The sequence below is a fragment of the Oryctolagus cuniculus genome, chromosome 8, assembly GCF_051225735.1.
Source record: "Oryctolagus cuniculus isolate XC-2025 breed Fujian yellow rabbit chromosome 8, ASM5122573v1, whole genome shotgun sequence".
NCBI lineage: Eukaryota > Metazoa > Chordata > Mammalia > Lagomorpha > Leporidae > Oryctolagus > Oryctolagus cuniculus.
In genome coordinates, this window is record NC_142874.1 from 92,461,863 (window position 1) to 92,483,861 (window position 21,999).

At 41.3% G+C, this 21,999-nt stretch overlaps 1 protein-coding gene across 8 annotated transcripts in view; it reads left to right on the forward strand.

Moving 5' to 3' along the window:
• SLC39A8 (solute carrier family 39 member 8) overlaps positions 1-21,999 on the forward strand; it is an 83,027-nt gene that overhangs the window by 10,137 nt on the left and 50,891 nt on the right. For all 8 annotated transcript variants that reach the window (XM_008267564.5, XM_008267560.5, XM_008267559.5 and 5 more), the window contains one exon: positions 15,869-16,031. In XM_008267564.5, coding sequence (XP_008265786.1) covers positions 15,869-16,031 — 163 coding nt within the window. The remainder of the gene's footprint in view (positions 1-15,868; positions 16,032-21,999) is intronic.

Sequence of the window (21,999 nt, forward strand, 5' to 3'; positions counted from 1 at the left end):
GGAGTTCTAACTTTCTCCTGCACTCACCAGGAGAGGGGGAGGTAAACTCCTTTCCTCAATTGGTCTAGATGCAGAAAGTAGGGTCCCTGGGTGGGATTTTGCCTGTGTCATGGTTTCCATGGTTCAGGCTGTATTTCTGTTTCCTGATTATAACCATGTTGGGAGTTTTTGAGGAACAGGGATTTAGTTTCAACATCATAAATACCCATTGCTTTTCTACTGAGGCTATAGTTTCAAGGGGTTGCTTTTAAATTTAACATACTACTGAATTCTTTGCATTATCAATTTCTTTTTGTGGCAGTAGGAGTTAGGGTAGGAAAATGGGAATACAAAGAGAAGTGGAAAGTAAAGCCTGAGGTTGAGAATTGTGGACATTCCACAGGGAAAATAAAAGCAACCCCTAGTGCCTGGCAGTAAGACTTTGCAAGTTATTTGTATTCAGGGTGATGTTTCCTCAAGGGGTGTGCACCTTTGAGTAAAAACAGCCAGAGTTAGGATCATTTACAATACAACATAGTAAAGGAAAGAGAGAGAATGTTACTAGATTTTAGACAACCTTAGTAACTATGCTGTTTTCAGAGTTTTCCCATTTCCTTCTCCAAATAACAGTAGATTCCTGCTGGTAATTGAAGCTAATTAATTTATTCTCAAACTATTCCCAGTTGTCTGTTTCAGTTGCCAAATGGGTTTTCTGAGACTTGAGATTTGCTTTATAAGGAAGTGAAACTATCATTGAATTACCTGTGTGATGATGGGATTTGGGAACCTTGAAAACCTTCAGAATGGAGCCTTGTTTAATTTGGTTTCTGTCTGTTTCCAAAGATCCTCTGTTGTTTCTCTTGGCCTGAAGTTTAAGAACAAAAACAAAAATCTGTGAATTGAGATCAAAGGTGTTAACCTGAAAAGTAGAATGATGCCTTCAAAGTCCAAATATTTAACACCTCGACTTTTTCATTTAATACCTAACTGAGTAGTTGGAGAAAAAAAATCAAGTGAGCATTGATAAGGCCTCTAAGGATTTAGTTCTGTGAACTGAGTTAAAAAATAACGCAGAATTGTCATCAGTTTACTTAGTGAGTTTCTTAGATCTTTAACCACAAATAGAGAGTACAGCATAATGGTGAATGATTTTGCCTCTGCAGTCAGACCCACTTGGGCTGAAATTTTAATTCTGTCACTTGTTAGTTGGGGAGTCATGGACAAGTAACATGACTGTTCATTCTTAGTTTCCTCATCTGTGGGGTGAAGAAATGGGCCTTACACATGGGATGGTTGTTTGAACTAAAATATAAGCAGAGGCCGGCACTGCAGCTCACTATGCTAATCTTCCACCTGCGGCACCGGCACCCCGGGTTCTAGTCCTGGTTGGGGCGCCAGATTGTGTCCTGGTTGCTCCTCTTCCAGTCCAACTCTCTGCTGTGGCCCGGGAGGGCAGTGGAGGATGGCCTAAGTGCTTGGGCCCTGTACCTGCATGGGAGACCGGGAGGAAGCACCTGGCTCCTGGCTTCGGATCGGTGCAGCGCACTGGCCATAGGGGCCATTTTGGGGGTGAACCAATGGAAGGAAGACCTTTCTCTCTGTCTCTCTCTCTCACTGTCTAATTCTGCCTGTCAAAAAAAAAAAATGTATGTATATAAGCTGAATGATTACACTGACGGAACATTTGCTGTATTCCGTGCACTTATAAATTTAGTTTACATGTACTAACTCAATAAAATGTAATATTTTTCATTACCTGTATTACTTTGATTAACAAATAATTAAAAAGACAGTGTATGTAAACCACTTACCCTGGCTCAAATTATGTGCTCAGAACCCAGTTATTATCACAAAACTTATGTACTTTTTGTAGCTATATTATCCCTAGCAAAATTGACCTGAACACCTTAGGGTCAATCAACTTACCCAAGAAAGCAAAGCTATAAAAAGACAGAAAGAATGAATTAAATAAAAAGTTCATTGAGAAATAAATCAGTTTAGTGATGCTGGTTTAAGTCCTAGTTTCCATGGTGATTCTCACCTCAGTGGAAGCTTTTAACATATGCTTCTGTTTCCCTTTCGTCAAGCACTGGTAATAAATTCCAGACAACTTAACCCGTAGGTATAGAGACTAATACAATAATTTGAGTATTTCAGTGCACATAGAAATTATTCTCTTCTCTGTAGAGAACTTCTAAGCTATATTTAATAGTTGGCTCTGTTTTGTTATTTTGGTCCAAAATTTATATCATTACTGAAATGTGAATGGTGGGGAGTCTATATTATACTTCTTGAAATTGACAGCATTATGATTTTAAATTTAGGTTTATTTCTGAATATACGTAAACCTTCATGTGTTTTGAAAGCCAAATAGCCAGGACCCTCCTTGTTTGCTGAGCCCTGTTAGCTGGAAAGAGAACAGGGGCCATTTTGGTGTAACTGGGAGGAGAGTTGTGTCTCTACAGGGTCATGGAAAGAGAAGGTTAGTTCAAATTTCGTGTGAAAATAACATTGGTAGGTGTATTCTGACTGGGTAACACATCATAACTGATCACATGTGCTACTCAGCAGACTCCTTTGTGAAGAGATGTGTGACATCCAGAGACTTGGGAATTGAGTTTGAATATGAAATCATGGTGCTCTACAGTTTCTTTAGGAACAGAGTCCTCACAATTTAGGTGCATCCTTTGGTCACCACATTTCCACATATTAATGAGAAGAGTTAGACACTGGCTCTGTCCCTAGTCCTGGGCTCATGGCACGGGCAGGGCATTCGCAGTAGCAGAGGAAGCAGGTCCTGTCTTAATAAGAACAATAGCTAACTTTTATGGAGTGTTTCTTGTGTGCCAGGCATTGCGCTCAGTGCTTTCTCATACGAAATTGCATTTGTCATCCTAACCCCACAGAGTAACTGTTCTTGCTATTCCCATGAGAAGTCCCAGGGGTAGATAGGTTAAGTAACTCACAAGTGGTAGCGGAAGGGTTCCGCTCCGGGTGCCAGGAATTACCTGTGCTCCACGCACTGTTGCTTTGCAAGATGAAGAATGTCATTCCACAGAGGGCTGGCTTATGTTTTCCAAAAAGCTGCGGGCCTGGATATCAAGGTAGAATGGATGCCAGTTTCATGAAGCTGCTAGAAACTGGACAATCGTTTGAAGGAGGAAGGAAATTTTTTTTCTCCTTCTGAAGGTCTTCCTGCAATAATCAGGTTAAATTTTAAAGTCTGATATTAATTCCTCTTACAAACCATTTTCCAACCTTACAAAGTTATTTCCTGATTAGTGATATTTGATACTCAGAACAAAACTCTGCAAGAGAAATTAGGACATATTAGGTTCCCTAGAAACTGAGGCACAAATCAATCGTTTGGAAAAATTCAGACCGAGTGTTCACATTTGTATGAGAGATGAGACATTTCAATTTGGAATGCTTGGTTCTTTCCTCTGTGCTGATTTAAAGCAGATGTATTTTAATGAGTCTAGTGCACTGTGAATCCCCTGAGAGTCCCACGGACTTGGTGCCTCCCGTTCTGTGTGTAATTGGACTGTGGAAGTATAAGAATGCTTGTTCTATTTTCTCACTTCCCAGTCACTTCTCATCTTGTGATCCAGCTGCTCCCACCACTTCCTTGAAATTATTCTACTCAAGGTCACTGAGTACCTTTTAAACAATAGTTAAATACAATGGGAGTGTCTACGGCCTTACCTCTTGGTTAACTTTGAAGGTGTTGATTACACCCTGCTTTCCTTGTACAGCTTGCAGCTGTATCTGCTGTTTATCCCCTCTCCCAGGCTGCTCCGTTTCAAGTTCCTTTGCTCATTCTTTAAATATTACTGTCCTTCTAGGTTCCGTCTCAAGCCTGCTTTCTTTTAATTTTCTACACTTCGTGCAAATTCAACCTGCACTCTGATCGTGGCTAGCTTTTTGAAGATGTTTTCTCTATGAGTTGGCTTGGTTCAGATTTCTTCCTTGAAATTCAGCCTTGCACACCCAGCTGCTTGTTGATGTCTACTCTTACCTCCTCCCCAGTTCAACAGATCCAAGCCTGTTTCAGATAGAACTCAACTCCATCCCTTTCTCCATCAGCACTTTGGCTAATCCTGTTTTGCCTGTATCGTTGATAAGGATCACCATTTGCTGGCTGACCTAAGCTGAAAAACCGGATAGTATTCCTGACTTCTGTCTCTCTCCTTACTCTTCTCCCACCTTCTAGCCTACTCCCATGATATCTACTGCACTTGAGTCCTGCTATAGTAACTTCCATTTAATCTTTATAAATCCCAGGATCCTCTTCGAGTAATGAGGAAAATGTGTACCTACTTCATGGGATTGTGTGTGTGGGGGTGAAGTCAGATCGCATGTCTAGCCCTTCTGCTTTGCGTCTGGTGTGCTGTTACTGCTCAAAAAATGTTCACGGTGTTGCTGCTATCGCCTTCTGCATCCAGTTTTGCCTGGTGTTTCTCCCCATCCTTCACATTTCTGCCAGACTTCTATTTCTAATGTGCAAAACTGACCCAGTCGCCGTCCTCGATAGCTTCCCATTACTGTCAGAATTAATTCTCAATTTCTTGCCCAGCTGTTTGTGACCCTGCAGCCTCTGCTCCCACTCCTCTATTTCTCCACCCTTATTTCTCTTGTTCCTTTACATCTGATTTTTAGATGTTGCTTTCCCCAGGAAGCCTTTGATTTTAACCTGGGTTAATTACACTGGCTTCCCATTCAAGGCTCTTACCTAGCACTTACCAGGGTATGCTGCCGTTGTTTATGCTTTTATCTGAACCCTGTCTGGAGAAGTATGGAAAATTTCTAAGGTGGAGGACTGGCAGAATCTAGCATAGAGATGGTATTCAGGAAATATTTGTTGAATGAATAAGTGCTTGATAAATAACTGTAGCCTGTTGAATGGGCATTTGGCCTAGTGGTTAAGATATAGGTTAACATATCCATGTCCCATATCAGTGTCCTGGGTTCTGTTTCTGGCTTTAGCTTCTGCCTCTAGTTTACTGCTAGTGCAGACCCTAGGAGGCAGCTGTGATTGGATTCTTATCACTCATGTGGGAGACCTGGATTGCATTCTTGACTTCAGCTTTGGGCTAGGCACTGGGGAGTGAAGCAGCATATGGGAGCAATCTCTCCCGAACTCCTTCTTCCACACATACTTTCTTTCTATCATGCAAATAAATATTGAAAGAAAGAGTGAATATTGTGCAGCAGGTAAAGCTGCTCTCTGCAATGCTGCATCCCATATGGACGCTGGTTCACGTCTTGGCTACTCCACTTCAGATCTAGGTGGAGAAAGCAGGGGAAGATGGCCCAAGTACTTGGGCCCCTGCCACTCTTGTGGGAGACCTGAAAGAAGCTCCTGGCTCCTGGCTCCTGGCTCCTGGCTCCTGGCTTAGGCATGGCTCAGCCCTGGCCATTGCAGCCATCTAGATGGTGGACCAGCGGATAGAAGATCTCTCTCTCTCTCTCTCTCTCTCTCTCTCTGTGTGTGTGTGTCCCTCTCTGTCTGTAACCAAGACTTTCAAATAAATAAATAAATATTTTTTAAAAGAAAATCTTATGTACAATAAATTTTATAACAACACAACTAGGTTAGTTAGGTCAATCTAGTGGCTCATATAAATAGAGATTAACCAATGATTCTTTTCTTTGATGCAGACACATGAATTTTGAAAATAGCATTAAAGAAGTGATGTGTTAAAGTTTAACCTATATGTTGTCTGAGTAGAAGGATGTAGTGAATTTTTTGTTACTTGATTTTCTCAATTTTACGTGATTTCTCAATCACTTATACTTGAATTTCCTTCATAGCATATAGCTGTACTTTCTAGGGCAACTTGGAAAACCTGGTGCCAGTATTAGGTTACTAGCAGTGGAAGCACCATACCACGATGATTCTGGGAAAGTTCATAGGATGAGCAGAAGAACTTGTGATTGTGAAACTTGGTTCTTCCGAGATCCTGATACACGACTCTCAAGTTGTTGATTCATAGTTCTCAAAAGTATATTCATACTGTTGATAGTGTCTCATTTAGCTTTATCCACCCCCTTTCCTTAATCTACCAAAGTAGTGAATGTTTATACACTGAATAAAACGTGTCTAAAGCCTTGTAGGAAGTTGAAGAAGGTATAGAAAGGAAGAAGTCCAATCTTTGTAGAAGTTATGACCTTATTAAAGAGTCGTCTATTTCATGAGCAAATAGTCACACCAGGAAGCACTCCCTAAGTGTTAAACGAATACCTTGGGTCCAGGAGTCTGGAGAGGAAGGGGTAAGTGAAGCAATATGAGGGAATTTCTGAAAGTTCACAGGAAATATGTATTATGAAAAAACTACACATGGGTTTCATAATTCTTTTTATACCCAAATAAACCTATCTTTTTTTTTTTCACGATTTATGTATTTATTTGAAAGGCAGAGTTACAGAGAGGCAGAAGCAGAGAGAGAGAGGTCTTCCATCTGCTAGTTCACTCCCCAGATGGCCACAAAGGCTGTAGCTAAGCTGATCCAAAGCCAAGAGCCAGGAGTTCCTCCAGGTCTCTCATGTGGGCACAGGGGCCCAAGGACTTAGGCTATCTTCTACTGCTATCCCAGGCCATAGCAGAGAGCTGGATTGGAAGTGGAACAGCTGGGTCTCAAACCAGTGCCCATATGTGATGCCGGCGCTATAGGCCAGGCGTTAACCCACAGCACCACAGCGCTGGTCCCAGTTCAGAAGCTCTTTGGTTAAGTGGCATATGGGGGCTTTGTCATTGTTGTGTGCTAGATTCTCAAACTTTTTGTTCTGAAGACTCATTAGTACTTGCAAAAATTATTGTGGGCCCCAAAGAGCCTTAGTATATGTGATTTATAGCTATAATATTTATCAATATCAGAAACTATAAATTAATATTTAATAAAATAAAACTAGAAATTAATGTTGATAAAATTTAAAATGTTTATTTAATTTATTAAGTGTAATGATACTAATACACCCACCCCTGGTTAACATTTAAAATGAAAAAAACTGTATCTTACATAACCAAAAAATAGTGAGAATAGCATTGTTTTCCATTTTTTGCAAATCTCTTTAATATCTAACTTATTAGAAGTTGCTGAGATTCTCATATATGCTACTGTGTTCAATCTTTTGCAACCTCTGGAGACCCCACAGAAGACTGAGAGTAAAAAAGAAACATGGAGTGTCCGTACTACTCTGAATATAATTTTGATCTTTAAGATTCTCTGCTAGGGCCTTGGCAACCCCCATGAGTTCCTGGAGCATGCCGTGAAACCCACCGTCCACTGTCTTGTGGTTGCGTCTGAGATAGACCAGGCCAGTCCTCGTATGCAGAGGTGAGGTGGCTTGGAAGGATGAGCTCATTCCTTGTGGGATCTCTGTGGAGGAAGGGAGGCTTGACCTTGACACTTGGTCCCTGGAGGCACTGAGTGGGAAGTCCTGGGTGAGCATCAAGGCAAAAAGGCATCTAGTTCTTGGCAGCAGTTGGGAGAAAGCCTTTGGGATGAGCTCACAGGTAATGGAAAGTAGGGCGGCCCCTGCCACCTGGAGGCAGGGCAGGGTAGGGAGAGGCAAGAATTCCCCGAGTGTGCTCTGACATCACTGCAGGCCTTTGGGGCAGAGAAGGCCTTGGGAAACTGTGGAAAAGGACAGGGCTTTGGAAGCTGCCAGCCTGTGTGATCAAGTCAGAAAACATCGTCAATATCTTTTAAAAAGCATGTTGTAGCTCTTAACATATCTTGATTTTAGTAAAATCAAAAAAACAACTCCCGCTTATCTTGCATTTAATGGAAGCTAGAAAAGTGATAAAAATCAGAATTTAATTTTTTATTTTTCTAAATGAAAGGGGAAGTCAAGTACATTGTTTGAAACTTTGGCCTATTTAGAGAGGCGTAAGGAAAAAAATAAAAATCACCTGTAATTCACCACCTAGCAATAAACACTATTAACTCCTTACTATCTTTAACTATTAACTCCTTACTATATTTAACCTTACTTACCACAGTGCTGCATTCCATGCAAATTGTTTCAAAATAGCCTTTTTCTCCCTTACCAATGTTTGATGAAGCAAGACATTTTCCTCTTTTAATAATGTATCTAGGAAAGGCTCTTTTCATCTCTTTTTCAGGAAGAGTCTGAGTGATTATGAGTGTGTATGTGTGTGTGTGTGTGTATGTGTGAGAATTCATGAGTGTATGTGAATGTGAGTGTGCATGTGAGAGTCTGAGTGTGTGAGTGGTAGTATGAGTGTATGTGAATGTTAATGTGTGTGTTATGTGAGTGTGTGAGTGGGAGTGTGTGAATATATGTGTGTGTGTATGTGAGATCTGTGTGTTTAAGTGTTGTGCACACGTGTATGTGTATGTGTGTGTGTGGTGTCTATGTTGCTGGTGGGAATACATTAGCACCTGGGAGGCTTCTGTAGCAAAACCTGAGGGAGATTTAATCTGGTGGAAACAGAGTTGGGATCCCTTGATGAGCCACTTCTTAAACCTAGAGATAATCTTTGTTGTTGAAACCTTAAAAGAATTCAGCCTTCTACTTCGATAAGATAAAAATGAGTAAGCTTTGAAAACAAATTTAAGAGGGAAAAGCTTCAAGAGAAGGTTGGTAGAGGGCGATTTGGCTCATATACAAAATGAACAGCAACCGGGGAGGGTAGGAAGTGACACTGGAGTTGCCTGTAACAGAGCTTAGGTAGTCGCAGCAAGGACCAGTCTGGAAGGGACTCTTGCTTTCCTCACTCCTGCTGTGAGCGTGGAGCATTTAAATCACCAATCTCACAACGTTGCTCCGTGACCCCCGAGAGGATAAATAACTATAACTGGCATTGTTCAGTTGTCTCAGGGGTCAGAATTGGCCTCCCTATTGTTAAGCCCAAATCACCATTTTAAATTTATATATTTAAGCTGTTCTCTTGGGATCTTGGCCGGTTGCCTTAACTGAAATACTCTTAGGTGTACTTTCCTTTGTGCATTTTTTTTTTTTGCTTTTTCATAGTTTTTTTTTTTTTGGTTATTACTATGAACTTAAACCAATTTTACAATTAGTTAAGCAATTCTAGGAAGACAGGGTGAGAGGTTCATTCATTCATTTACTCATTCATTCATTCAACATGTATTTATTGACCACTGCTGTGTACCAGATATATAATATTAGTGGTACTGCAGTCAGTGAGTACCGAGTAGATAGGAGTCCAAGGATTCCGAAGTTTCTTTTCCAGTAGGGAATCATTTTGGATCTTCACCTTTTCTTCCTCTGAGTACGTTCCTAACAATCTGGCCAGTTGGATTGGTCTCATCGTTGTGAAGTTATGTGATGTAGCTCAGGTGGATGAATTAGCAAGGTGTAATCTAGAGAGAGAGCATTCAAGATGTTGTAGGTTTGATGATCTTGTGATGCGAATACTTTACAGCAGGGTTGTCAGCCAGGGGCCTACAGCACAAGGAGCTGTGCTGGTTCTGGGCTGTCAGCATCTGTTGCCTTAGCAAGGCTGATGCACCTGCTCTGTTTTCCTATAATGGGCAGGAAGATTTATTGGGAGGCAAAGAATCATGATCATATTTCATTTCCTTCTTAGGTCTCAGCTTGGTGAGAAAACTTGGTTGATGTTTGAGTTATAGGATTGTTTGTAAGGTCCCTTTCTGGGCAGGATCTTAAATATGATCTAAGAGTCATTTAAGTTTATGACTCAAGTCTCTAACATGGTTGACAAAATACGCTCCCTGCCAGGGTCTGAAGGATTTCCTCTTTCACTGTTTGAGTTTTCAGTGTTGGCTCAAGACATGACAGCCAGGGTACTGGCTTAGAAATCGAAGACTTAAGATGATACAGTTTTGCATTCTGTCTTTAACATTTCTGACTTGTTTAATCTTAGACAGTTTACCTGCCTAAGAGAAATCTTCATCCAGATTTCTTCTAAAATCCACTTTATTTGATGAATGGATTAAAAAAAGATGATAAGCGTTAAGCATATATCATAGCTCTGTCACTGTGGCTCTGCTTCTTAAAACTCCTGTGGTAACTATTGCTTCTAAAATTCACTTATTAACTAATCACACACTTGTTTTCTCCCTTAATTTTTGTGAATCATCTCTCCTTTCCCCAACTTTCAAAAGCACCAAAATAGCTTTCCTGACACTGTACATATCTATTTCTCTAAGACATCTCTCCTGACTTTTCTTTTTATCTGACAATACCTTGCACATATCTTTACTGTACTTCTCCATCTTGTTTCTAGCTATTTTCTCTGCTGAATGGTGAACCTGTTAAAGATGGAGCCCGCGTCTTATTCTTATCACCTATGAGAACATCTGGCACAGAGAGAGTGTAATTCACCTAGTTGGTGAATGAATAAGGATGAGGGAGAAATGGAATGGGCTTCTTCTTCACTTCTTCACTTCTGTGACAGCAGAAGTCACGAATGGTGTTGTGTATTCTTATTAAGCCTTTTACTTGTTGCATCTCTTCAAAGCACAGGAGGCTGCTTTCACTTGGGGTATGGGCGGGGTGTGTTGCAGCCTGTTTGCACAGCTGCATGCAGGGCAAGCATGAGAAGGGGCTGTAGTTATTGCTGAGAAACAACAGCTGCAACCGTGCAGAGCAAGGCAGGGCAGAGAAGTCACCAAAGGAAGAGGAGGCAGACAGAGCCCACGCTCTGCCTCTGGCTCCCTTCGGGGCTCTGTAATGGAATTTGAAGTGTGTGGCTTGGTTGTATCACAGCCGAGCAAAACGGACTGATCTAGATGTTTCATTCTAATTTTGATGGTCACTGTGTCTAAATGTATTACACACTGTTCTCCCTGCCTCCCCTCCCCTCTACAGAGAAATCATAGCCATGCCCAGCAGTATTCTCATTGGGAATACAGACTGCTTAGCTTCCCACAGAACCCAGTCCATGGCAACATAAAATCTGAAACCATCTCTGGGGTGACTTTTGAATGGGATATTTCTTTTCTGGTGTGGTGTGAATGCCTTGGCACAATGGGCATCGAATCATGTGGTCCTGTTGTATTTACTGTTTGCCACTTGACAAGACAGCCAAGTAGAGAAAAAAACCCATGTGTTAAGAAAAGGAAGATGAAATGGAGAAGCTTTAAAGAGTGGTAAAGTTTATCATTTTGTTTGCCCATAGGTTATGGATGTAGAATTCATTCATCAGGCTTGTTTTTTGGTATTATTTTAAAGACAGGATTTCATTCATTTTTAAAGATGTATTTTATTTATTTGAAAGGCAGTATGAGAGAGGGAGAGAGAGAGAGAGCGAGCGAGCGAGTGAGCGCGAGCGAGCCGGAGAGAGTGACCTTCTATCCCTGGTTCACTCCCCCAGATGGTGGCAACAGCTGGCGCTGGGTCAGACTGAAGCCAGGAGCTTCTTCTGGGTCTCCCACATGGGTACAGGGGCCCAAGCAGTTGGGCTATCCTCTGCTGCTTTCCTATGTGCATTAGCAGGGAGCTGGATCAGAAGTGGAGAAGCCAGGACTTGAACCAACACACATATGGGATGCTGACATTGCAACCAGTGACTCTACCTACTGGCCCACATCACCAGCCCCCATTCACTAGCTTTACAAACTGATGTTTAAATAATGTGTTCGCGAATCCATCAAGACTCTTTCATTTGGAGAAGTGAAAGAGGAAACAAAAGAGAGTTCAGTGACTCAGGGAACTGAAGAATCAAGGAGTGAAACCGCTTCAGGCACAGGTGCATGCAGGCGATCAGCTGTGGTATTGGAAAGCTGTGGGTCTCTGTCTTTCAGCCAGCTTTCTTTCCCATGGCAGCAAACAAAGTTTAAGGGTTCCTCAGCATCATAGCAGTCCTAGTGGAAAAATACATCTTCGGGAGCTTAGTTGAAGAGTAAACAGGTCTGGGTCCTATGTACACTGGTCAGCCCCACCCACATGACATAGACGGGGACTTCCGGCCAGGCCGGCAGTCAGTTACGCCATGGTGGAGAGGGAATCCCAGGCAGGCATTCACTACATTTTATCAATTTAGATTATTATCTTAAACGCATTTCTGTCTTTGAGAGGCAGAGAGAGAGAAACAGATACACAGAATTTAATTTGAAGAATTGGCTCATGTGCTTTTGGAAGCTGAGCAGTCACACCATCTCCCGTGAACTGGGGACCAAGGAAGGCTGGTGGTGAGATTGAGCCTGAAGGCCTGAGTCAGGAGAGATGATGGTGTACATTCTAGACTGAGAGCTGGGGAAAAGGGGAGAGAATGTCCCAACTCAGGCAGTGGTGCAGGAAAACAGGCAGTCTCCCTCCCTCCACCTTGTGTTCTACTCAAGTATTCAGGGCATTGGTGATGCCCACTCACGGTGGGGAGGGCCATGTACCACCTCCGCCGCCTCAAATGCTCATCCTATCTGGAAACACGCTCAGAAACCATGTTTAATCTGGTCAAGCTGACACAAAGTTACCCATCATAAGGGGAAAAGAGACCTCTGTGCAGAACTGGGCTCCATCTGGATACCGTGTGACAATGAGGACTGAGAGCCAAAGAGCTCGGTGGGTTCAGTGGATGGGAAGTTACTGAGGGGGATTTTGGTTAAGTGGACCTAACAGGCCTGTTACAGAAGACAGGCCAGGGTGGGAAGAAATCCAGGATAGGGAATGAGGAATTTGACTACTTACTGTGTGACCAGATAGGGTAAAGGATTCTCTAGAAAACATGCTTAGCAGGTGACTTACTACATTAGGAGGATGCAGGCCCCACAAGGATAGATGATGTGGTCAAGACCTGAGCTTAGAGGCCCCTGAGTGAAGCTTAATTAAGGAGGGAGTCTTCGTCAGCATCCATGCTGTGTAACCCATATCTTGGCAGACTCCTAGGCATTTATTATAAGCAGATGTCGAGTGTATAAACTACTGAGGGAGGAACTTGCCCTCATCACTCAGCCTTCCTCCTGCCCAGTCCCTGCACCAACCCCGACCATTCTCCCTAAAACCTATTTGGGAAAGAAGCAGAGAAACATCTGTGTAGCCAGAACTGGTGAGGAAGGAGTTAGGAAGGCAGATATGCATGGAACTATTCTCTCAAATGATTTTCAGTATCATTTGGGGTTCTTATTTAGAATATGTGTCTAACTCCTTTTACCTCCATCTCCATCTTACTGTATTTTATGAATCTGAGGCTCCATTTGAGATCACTTTACTGTGACAGAGACTATCAAATATGAATTTAAGTCAAAAGTTATTAAAAGTCTTTAGGAAGGCATCTGCTGATTAGAGTTTTTCCTCATCCCCCACCCCCCACCCCAAAAAAAAACACCCAGCAAGTGTCAGGGTGGCATTCTTGAGAACTGCTAGATACAACTAAAGCAATAAGAAGGAAAACTGTCAGGATAGGAGCGTGAAGGGGAGTGAAACTCATCACAGCATGGCATTCAGGCCCACACTATTCAGTATAATTGCAGGGAGTTGTTTTCTAGGAAGCCTTGGGCATCCTACTACTTCCATAACTTATGTAGTCATTTTTTGGAGGTACAGGGGTATGCTTGAGAGAGTGCTTGAAGTTCCTCTTCAGCGGCAGTGGCTCAACTGGTTTTGTTGTTGCCCGCACTGTCCTGGCCCTGGCCTCATCCTATTGGTCCCTTTAAGAGACACTGCTGTGTCGTAGACAACTGCCTTCTTTTGTTTTAGATTCAACTTTTTTAAAATCAAAGTGCAATAAAAATCAAGTCTGCTTTGACACCAGCATAGGCTACTATCCAAACGTACTTGCATTCTGCCTATAGATAGGTAGCTCTTGAAAATTGATCAGGCCTGTGATGAATTCAGTTTTGGCCTACTGTTAGAATTCTTGTTTTCATCTGCTTATCAGGAGGCAAGGCCTTGAGTTGTGTCATCTCCTCACCTCCATGTGCTTCCTGGTGATTGGGCAGTTGCAGCGGTCATATTGTCTATGTTGTGTTATCTATGTCCACCTGCACAGATCATCAAGGCTCTAAGCTGTCTTACAGTTCTAATTATGTCTCATTTGACAACACCATTAAAAAGACTTTGGGAGAGAGTCTTTAACGATGTACAGTGGCAGTTGTGATATCCTAAGAGGTGAGGACATTCAAAGTCCTGTTGTCATTCCCAGTAAGAAGTAAATTTTACCCTGCAGTCTAGTTTACACATGTGATATGTACAGTGTGTAACTGAGGCCGGAGTTTGACTAAGCAACACTTATTCTCTTAGGTGTGCTGCACTTGTCATTTCTATTAGTTTTTGTTCTAAAAAAAAAAAGTAGTGACTGTGCCTTGTCAAGTGCACCCCTGATCCAGGGAAGGCTCCCAATCTGAGAATGAAAAGAATGGCTTACCAATCAAGTTCTAGGAAGTCTTAAAATGTTACTTCTGAGAAGTTTTGGAGATTATCTAGAGAGCTTCCTCTTTTCCTCCTGCTGAGCCTCTGGAGGAACTTGAAGCCCAGGGAGGTAAATTCATCCTTGCAGGAAACAGCTCTGCTTTGTGTTTGTTCTCCCACACCTGCTATTCCTGGAACGACCCAGAGGCCGGTTGAACCACCTGGGCCCTGTAATTTTTCAGTCTAGCAATTATGCTCCCGCATGACTGCATGGTGATAAACTATACCCAGTGTCCCTTTCTTAATTGGCTGTTTCCCGATTTCTTTGATAAATAGTAGTGATCTCCTTGTACCCAAATCTGACAAATTACATTGTTTCTGTTATAATTGTTATAGTCAAACAATTAACATCAACTTTTGAGTTTTCAATATTATTCATAGTGTATTAGTCAGTTCAGGTTGCCATTACAAAATATATATGTAGCCTAGGCAGCTCAAACAACTGAAATTGATTTTCTCATGGTTCTAGAGATTGAATGTGTAAGACCAAGTTGCCAGAGGATTGCTGTCTGGTAGAGTTTAGAGAGAGAGTGCACGTGAGCAAATTCTCTGATGTTTCTTCTTACAATGACAGCAATCCCATCAGGCCAGGGCCCTACCTTCATGAGTTCAGCAAACTCGTTCTCTCCCAGAAGCCCAGGGGCCTTCAACATACGGATTTTGGGAGTCTATAGAAGTCTATGGCACATTGCTAAGGTCTTAGTATTGTTTAAGGATTGACTGAAGTGTGCAGAAAACTTTTCTCCACTGCATTTATTACAACTGGACTTTCCTATTTGAGTGAATGTTTTTCACATTATATGTAAGGCATTTATTAGCATTTATTTTATATCATTTTAAAATTTTCATATCTATGGAACCCAATTTATAGTTGAAAGTTTAACCTGAACATGAAATGATATCTTTAACAAGTTATTTTGACAGGTTTGTTCTAGTATAGATTCTATCAATTCCTTAATGAATTTCTAAATAGCACACCACTATTTTCCAAACTTTATAAAATATACCTACCCTCACTGAGGTTAATACATATTTTAGTGAACAGTAATTGGTGCCAAAACATATTTTAAGACAACTTTTATATATTGGAATTACTATTGCTATATAGAAAAGGAGTGAATTTCTTAACTATGGAACTGTAAGGAACCAGGTGTTTGTAAGAGCCATGCCAGTAGCCCATTCAAACTATCCATTCAAACTTAAAACAAGTAAACTGAGAGGGAAGGCTGAGATCATAAAATTGCCTTAAAATCATTTGTATTAGTTTTTTAAAAAGTCTTTGGACACTTCCAAATGAGCTGCTGTGTTTTTGTCTGTTGTAGAAAGGCTGTCGATTAAGAAGATTTTTTTTTGCTGTCTTTTTGTTTCTAAGGTTTAAAGATTTGGGCTGTGTTACAATTTTATGGTCCATACGTTTCTCTGGTGAGCTTTTGTGTAAAGAGTTAATGCTGTGCAGTCTGATGAAATCTTGCCTGTGTGTTTTTACAATGCCAACAAATGTATGTTTGCTTTGTTTATTCTGTTCCAGTGCTTATCTGCCGAGGAGATCTTCTCCCTGCACGGCTTTTCAAATGCTACCCAGTTAACCAGCTCAAACTTCTCTGTCATCTGTCCAGCAGTCTTACAGCAGCTGAACTTCCACCCTTGCAAGGATGGACCCAAGCACAAAACAAAGCCGAGTCTTTCCGAAGGTACGTGGTTCGTGTTTCTGTCATTTCTGTGAAAAGTCTCTGAGCCAGCGTGAAACGCCGGGAACGCATGTCTCTTTTTTGGCTTTAAAGCTTTGAATGAGTCTATTTAGAACTTCTTGGTAAAATAATTGTATTTTGAAAATACTTAGAATAAGAGTAGTTAGAACTTATTTAGCTTTCCTAAGTTACGCTCTTCAGTTTGTGGACTCCAAACTGTATTTCATATGGCCAAGCAACTTTATAAAACTTGAAGTTTGATTTAAACTATATATATATGTATTTTAAAGATTTATATATTTATTTGAAATGTGGAGTTACAGGGGATAGAGGGAGAGGGAAAGTTAGAGAGAGAGAGAGAGAGAGAGAGAAAATCTTCCATCTGGTGGTTCACTCTCTAATTGGCTTCAATGGCCAGGGCTGGACCAGGCCAAAACCAGAAACCTGGAGATCCATACAAGTCCCCCGCATAGATGCAAGGACCTTAGTACTTGGGAATCTTCTGCTGCTTTCCTAGGCATACCAGTAGGGAGCATGATCAGAAGTGGAGCAGCTGGGACTTGAACCAGTGCCTATATGAGATGCTGGCACTGCAGGTGACAGCTTAACCCACTGCACCACAGTGCCAGCCCCAACAATATATATTTTGTGCTGTGCATATTGGAGTGTACATTAACTATTTGGCTTTTAGCTGACCAGTTAACTTCCACTACCTCTTAAAAATGTTTCCTTACTTAGTTTATCTACTTGAAACAGGGAGGGCGAGAAAGACAATGAATATGAATCTTCGATCTGCTGGTTGACTTACCAAATGTCAGCAAAAGCAGAAACCAGGACCTCCATTCAGATCTCCCACCTGAGTGGCAGGGTCCCAAGCATGTGCGCCATCATCTGCCACCTTTCAGGGTGCCGATTAACAGGAAGCTAGATTGGAAATAGAGTAGCCAGGACTTGAACTAGCACTCTGATATGGGATGTAAACATACCAGGCAGCAACTTAACCCATTGTGCCACAATGCTTTCCCCTCTGTTAACTATTGCTTTTCATATTATTTAAAAATGTGTCAGTCTATCAGTTTTCAATGAATAGGTATGGGAAGTTATTTGTTCTAAATTAAATCTTAAGGAACTGAACTGTGACTGTTTTACTATTCATAGGTGGAAGATAGTATCAGAAATGATTTTAAGCGTCTACAATGGTGTTGCCATAAGTAATAGTTTATTTATTTAGGAGGCAGAGATAGAGACTGAGATAAAAAGGAGTGGTGGTGGTGTGGTAGAGAGATAGAGAGAAAGCAAGCCCATGCTCCCATCTACTGGTTCACTCATGTGGGTTCACCCACATATGCTTGCAATGTTGGGGCTGGGTCAGTTCACAGGTAGGAGCCAGGAACGCAGTGCAGATTTCCCATGTGAATTGCAAGCAGTGAAGCCATTGTCTGCTGCCTCTTGGCATGTGCATTTGCAGGAAGCTTGAATTGAGCAAGTGCCAGGTATCAAACATAGGTCTTCTAATATGGGACAAGGGTGTCTTAACTACAAGGTCAAATACTTGTCCCTAAACACTACATTTTTAAAGAATAATATGGTATAAAGAAATTTTAGGGGGCCGGCACCATGGCTCACTAGGTTAATCCTCTGCCTGTGGCGCCAGCATCCCATATGGGTGCTGGTTCTAGTCCTGGTTGCTTTTCTTCCAGTCCAGCTCTCTGATGTGGCCTGGGAAAGTAGTGGTGGATGGTCCAGGTGCTTGGGTCCCTGCACCCACATGAAAGACCAGGAAGAAGCACCTGGCTCCTGGCTTAGGATTGGCACAGCTCCATCCGTTGTGGCCATCTGGGGAGTGAACCAACAGAAGGAAGACCTTTCTCTCTGTCTCTCTCACTGTCTGTAATTCTATCTGTCAAATAAAAAAAATTCTTTTAAATATAAGAAAACAAATGGATGCTTAATATATAGTTCACATCCTTAAACATGTAGAAGTACACATTCACTAGTGAGGTAAACCAGTTGTTCAGGGAGTCTGTTTTGCAGCTGTATGCATTGTATTGGTATCCCTAGATTGTTAACTTGCCCTACATGTATATTTTAATTTTAATTTTAAAAATTCCTTTAAGGGATAACATAAATAAGATCAGTCATCTACTAATAACAATAGATAGAATTAAAAAGGAGAGAATGATCCAACATGGGAAGCAGGCCACATAGCAGACTCATAGAATGACAAACACCCTAAACAGCACTCTGGCATCAGAATCAGCTCTTAAGGCATTCAGATCTGGCTAAAAAGCCCATGAGAGCATTTCAGACATGGAAAGCCCATACACTTTGGCAAAAATGACCTACATGAAAGATCTGTGTGTGTGAGATCCCGGCGGAAAGAAGGATCAATTGAAGAAGGAGGTACCTTTCTCTGAAGGTAGTAAAGAACTTCCACTTTACTTATGGCCCTGTCTAAATAATGTTGGAGTTTGTGCACTCAAAAGGCTTCCACAGCCTTGGCAGCTCATTACAAGAGCCTCTGGTGATTACTGACATCATAAATAATAGTGTCAATTGTTAAATCAACAGTACTATTGTACTTGCTCCCCATGTAGGACCTCTGTCCTTAATGTGCTGTACTATGAAAATTAATGGTAAAACTTGTATACTTGAATTCAAACAGTACTTTATACTTTGTGTGTCTGTGTGGGTGCAAACTGTTGAAATCTTTACTTAGTATAAAGTTGGTCTTCTGTATATAAAGATAATTAAAAATGAATCTTAATGAAGAATGGGTTGGGAGAAGGAGTAGGAAGTGGGACAGGAGTGGGGGTGGGGGGGAGAACTGCTATATTCCAAAAGCTGTACCTATGAAATTTATATTTATTAAATAAAAGCTTTCAAAAAAATTCCTTTAACAATTATCTATTGATTGGCACACCAACCACTGTTCTGTGCATTGAGGTTTCAGTGGTAAGCAAGAAGAAAAGTTCCCTGCCACTTTAGGGCTTATGCTTTGTAGAGAAGAGAACTAACGCTTACTTATAAATATTTTTAAATGTTTGTTTATTTAAACAAAAAAGAAAATAAACATTATAGTTTCAGAGGGATATGTACTAAAAGAAAAGAGAGAAGGTATAGGAGGTGATGGTGGGGCTGGGGATGAGATTTTGTTGAGTTCAGGAGTGACAGTACATCTGAGTTTGACTGAGGGGGAGTAGAGGACTATGGCAGGAACCAGCATAGCCAAGGAATATATGGCAGGAGCACAGAGCAGCAGGAGGATCTGTGTGTGTGGAGGAGAGTGAGCATGTGGGAGTGGAGAAGCAGGTGATGCCCTGGAGGGAGACGAAGGCTGCATAGGGCAGGCCTGGAGGGCTGTGATAAGTTGACTACCTTTTATTCTGTGTGGCATGAAGCCACTGTCGGGTTCTGAACAGAGGAGTGCCACGGTCTTACTTGATTCTGTAAAAGAGTTTGCTACCTGAAGTTTGAAGCGTAGGTTGTAATACTTGAGAGTAGAAGCAAGGTGATTGGTCTGGGGTTCATCCTCAAGATGAACAGGATCTGGGCAAGGGGGCAGGTAAGTAGGAGTGGGGAGAAGCGGTCAGATTCTGGATGGATTTTGAATAGGTGCTAAGTGTTTTGCTTCTGGATTGGATGTGGAACAGGAAAAGAGGGATCCTAGTTTGAACCGAAAACTGGAGAGGGAGATGCACCAGTATCAGGAGTGGAAAAGACAGGAGAGCAGCTGATTATAGTGGAGAAGGAAGTGGTGAGAATGAAGAGTGAAATGCTTGTTGACACTTGGAGACTGCAGTAGTCCACAAGTAGTCATTGGTACACACACATGTGGAGCTCGGAGGAGAGTCCAGGCTGGAGATTTACCATCTTAGAGATGGTGTTTAGACACTGGTCTACATGAGATCATTGAACATGAGTAGAACTAGAGAGCAGAGACTATAAGAGAGCAAAGGTAGAGAAGAAAAGGGAAAATGCTACAGAAAGGTGCCACTTGTACTTGTTTTTGGTTTCCTTTGTGTATGTGTGTTTAAATCTACATGAGGACACTTCAGAACCTTTGTAGAAAATGGAATTAAAAGATAAATTTATTTTGGTACAAAAATATTTTGAAAGCTATACTTATGAAGCATCTTCAAAAAGTTCATAACATGCATGTTGTAAAGCAACTATGCATGGATTTCAGTTTTTTACACCAAAATAAACTATCATTTAATTCCATTTTCCATGAATAATAAGGCTAACATTGACAGGATAGTGATTATAACCAAGTTTTTGGTAGTGATTACAATTTAACAGTCACTGTCCCAAGAACTGTATGTGTATCAACTCACTTAATCTTCATATAATTATATGATGTTGGCACTGCTATTCCCATTTTACAGCCAAGAAAACTGAGGTATGGAAGGTTAAAAATCATTTGCTCAGTTTCACAACTTGTATGTGGTAGAGACAGATTCAACCCAGGTCATTTCAACTTGAGAACTCATGTTCTCTTTTATATTCTAAATTTATATATACAAAGAATAGAAATCACTAAGTATAATATGTCAGTGTGATTAGCAATTTCTTCAATAACAATTTCAATTTTGAAATAATTGTGAATTGTTCATGCAAATATTTTTGCTGGCATATATTTATATTTCTATAATTCTGTAATAAATTTTTTTTGACAGGCAGAGTGGATAGTGAGAGAGAGAGACAGAGAGAAAGGTCTTCCTTTTGCCGTTGGTTCACCCTCCAATGACTGCCACGGCTGGTGCGATGTGGCCGGCGCACCGCACTGATCCGAAGGCAGGAGCCAGGTACTTATCCTGGTCTCCCATGGGGTGCAGGGCCCAAGGACTTGGGCCATCCTCCACTGCACTCCCTGGCCACAGCAGAGAGCTGGCCTGGAAGAGGGGCAACCGGGACAGAATCCGGCGCCCCGACCGGGACTAGAACCCAGTATGCCAGCGCTGCTAGGTGGAGGATTAGACTATTGAGCCGTGGTGCCGGCCACTGTAATAAAATTTATAATTTACATTCAAAAGTAAATTCAGCAAATATTTTAATATACTAACATTTATTAACATTGTAGCATGGTAAAGACATAGACTTTGAAGTCAGTTCACTGGAGTTCCAATCCCAGCTCTAATTTTCCACTGAGGTTGTTCATGTGCCTTCAATCTCTTTCTGCTTGAGTTTCCTCTTTTAAAATAATACCTTTCTCATAGGGTTCCTATAGTACTAAATAGCAGCATTTATGAAGCACTTCAGTGCTACATTAGGTCCATTAGTTGGGTCTGTTGAGTAACATATATCTTATATGTACATAATTCTGCGTATAGGAAGTGAGACTTCAGAAAAGCCAAATCTCCTACTCTGTGTAGGTTCATTACCGTTATTCCAAAGTGTTTTTACCCCAATTTCCCAAGTTACTCTATCTTGGGAATCAGGAGATGAAAATAGGAAAGTTGGTACAAGTAGGAAGGGAGAGAATTCTAGAGTGAATTCTGCAGGGTCACAAAATGAAAAAGTCCATGATTCTGAGCTACAAGATCAGAAAGGCACCAAATATTTGGACAGTGGAATGATTAAAGAGATAAACACCTCTGAGGCTGTATATTGTCTTAAGGATTTAAATGGTGCTGAAGCTGGGTGGGATAGGGTAGGAGAGGATACTGAAAAGTTCTGGAGAATTAGGGAGACTGGTGGAGGATTTGTTAATGCAAATATGTTTACTCTGATAATATATTGCCTTTTGTGATGTGCTATCTTATTGCTTTATTTCAGTGCAACTTAATGACCTTGAGAGACTTACCTAATGTCTCATGCCTCAGTTACTTCATCTGTAAAATGGATACAGTGATTGTACCTTCCTTATAGAATTGTTGGGACTTTCAAATGAGTTCATATATGTAAGTGCCTTGAAAAGTGTGTGGCTAAGAGTAGGAAGACTATGATTTTGATCTTCTTATACATGAAT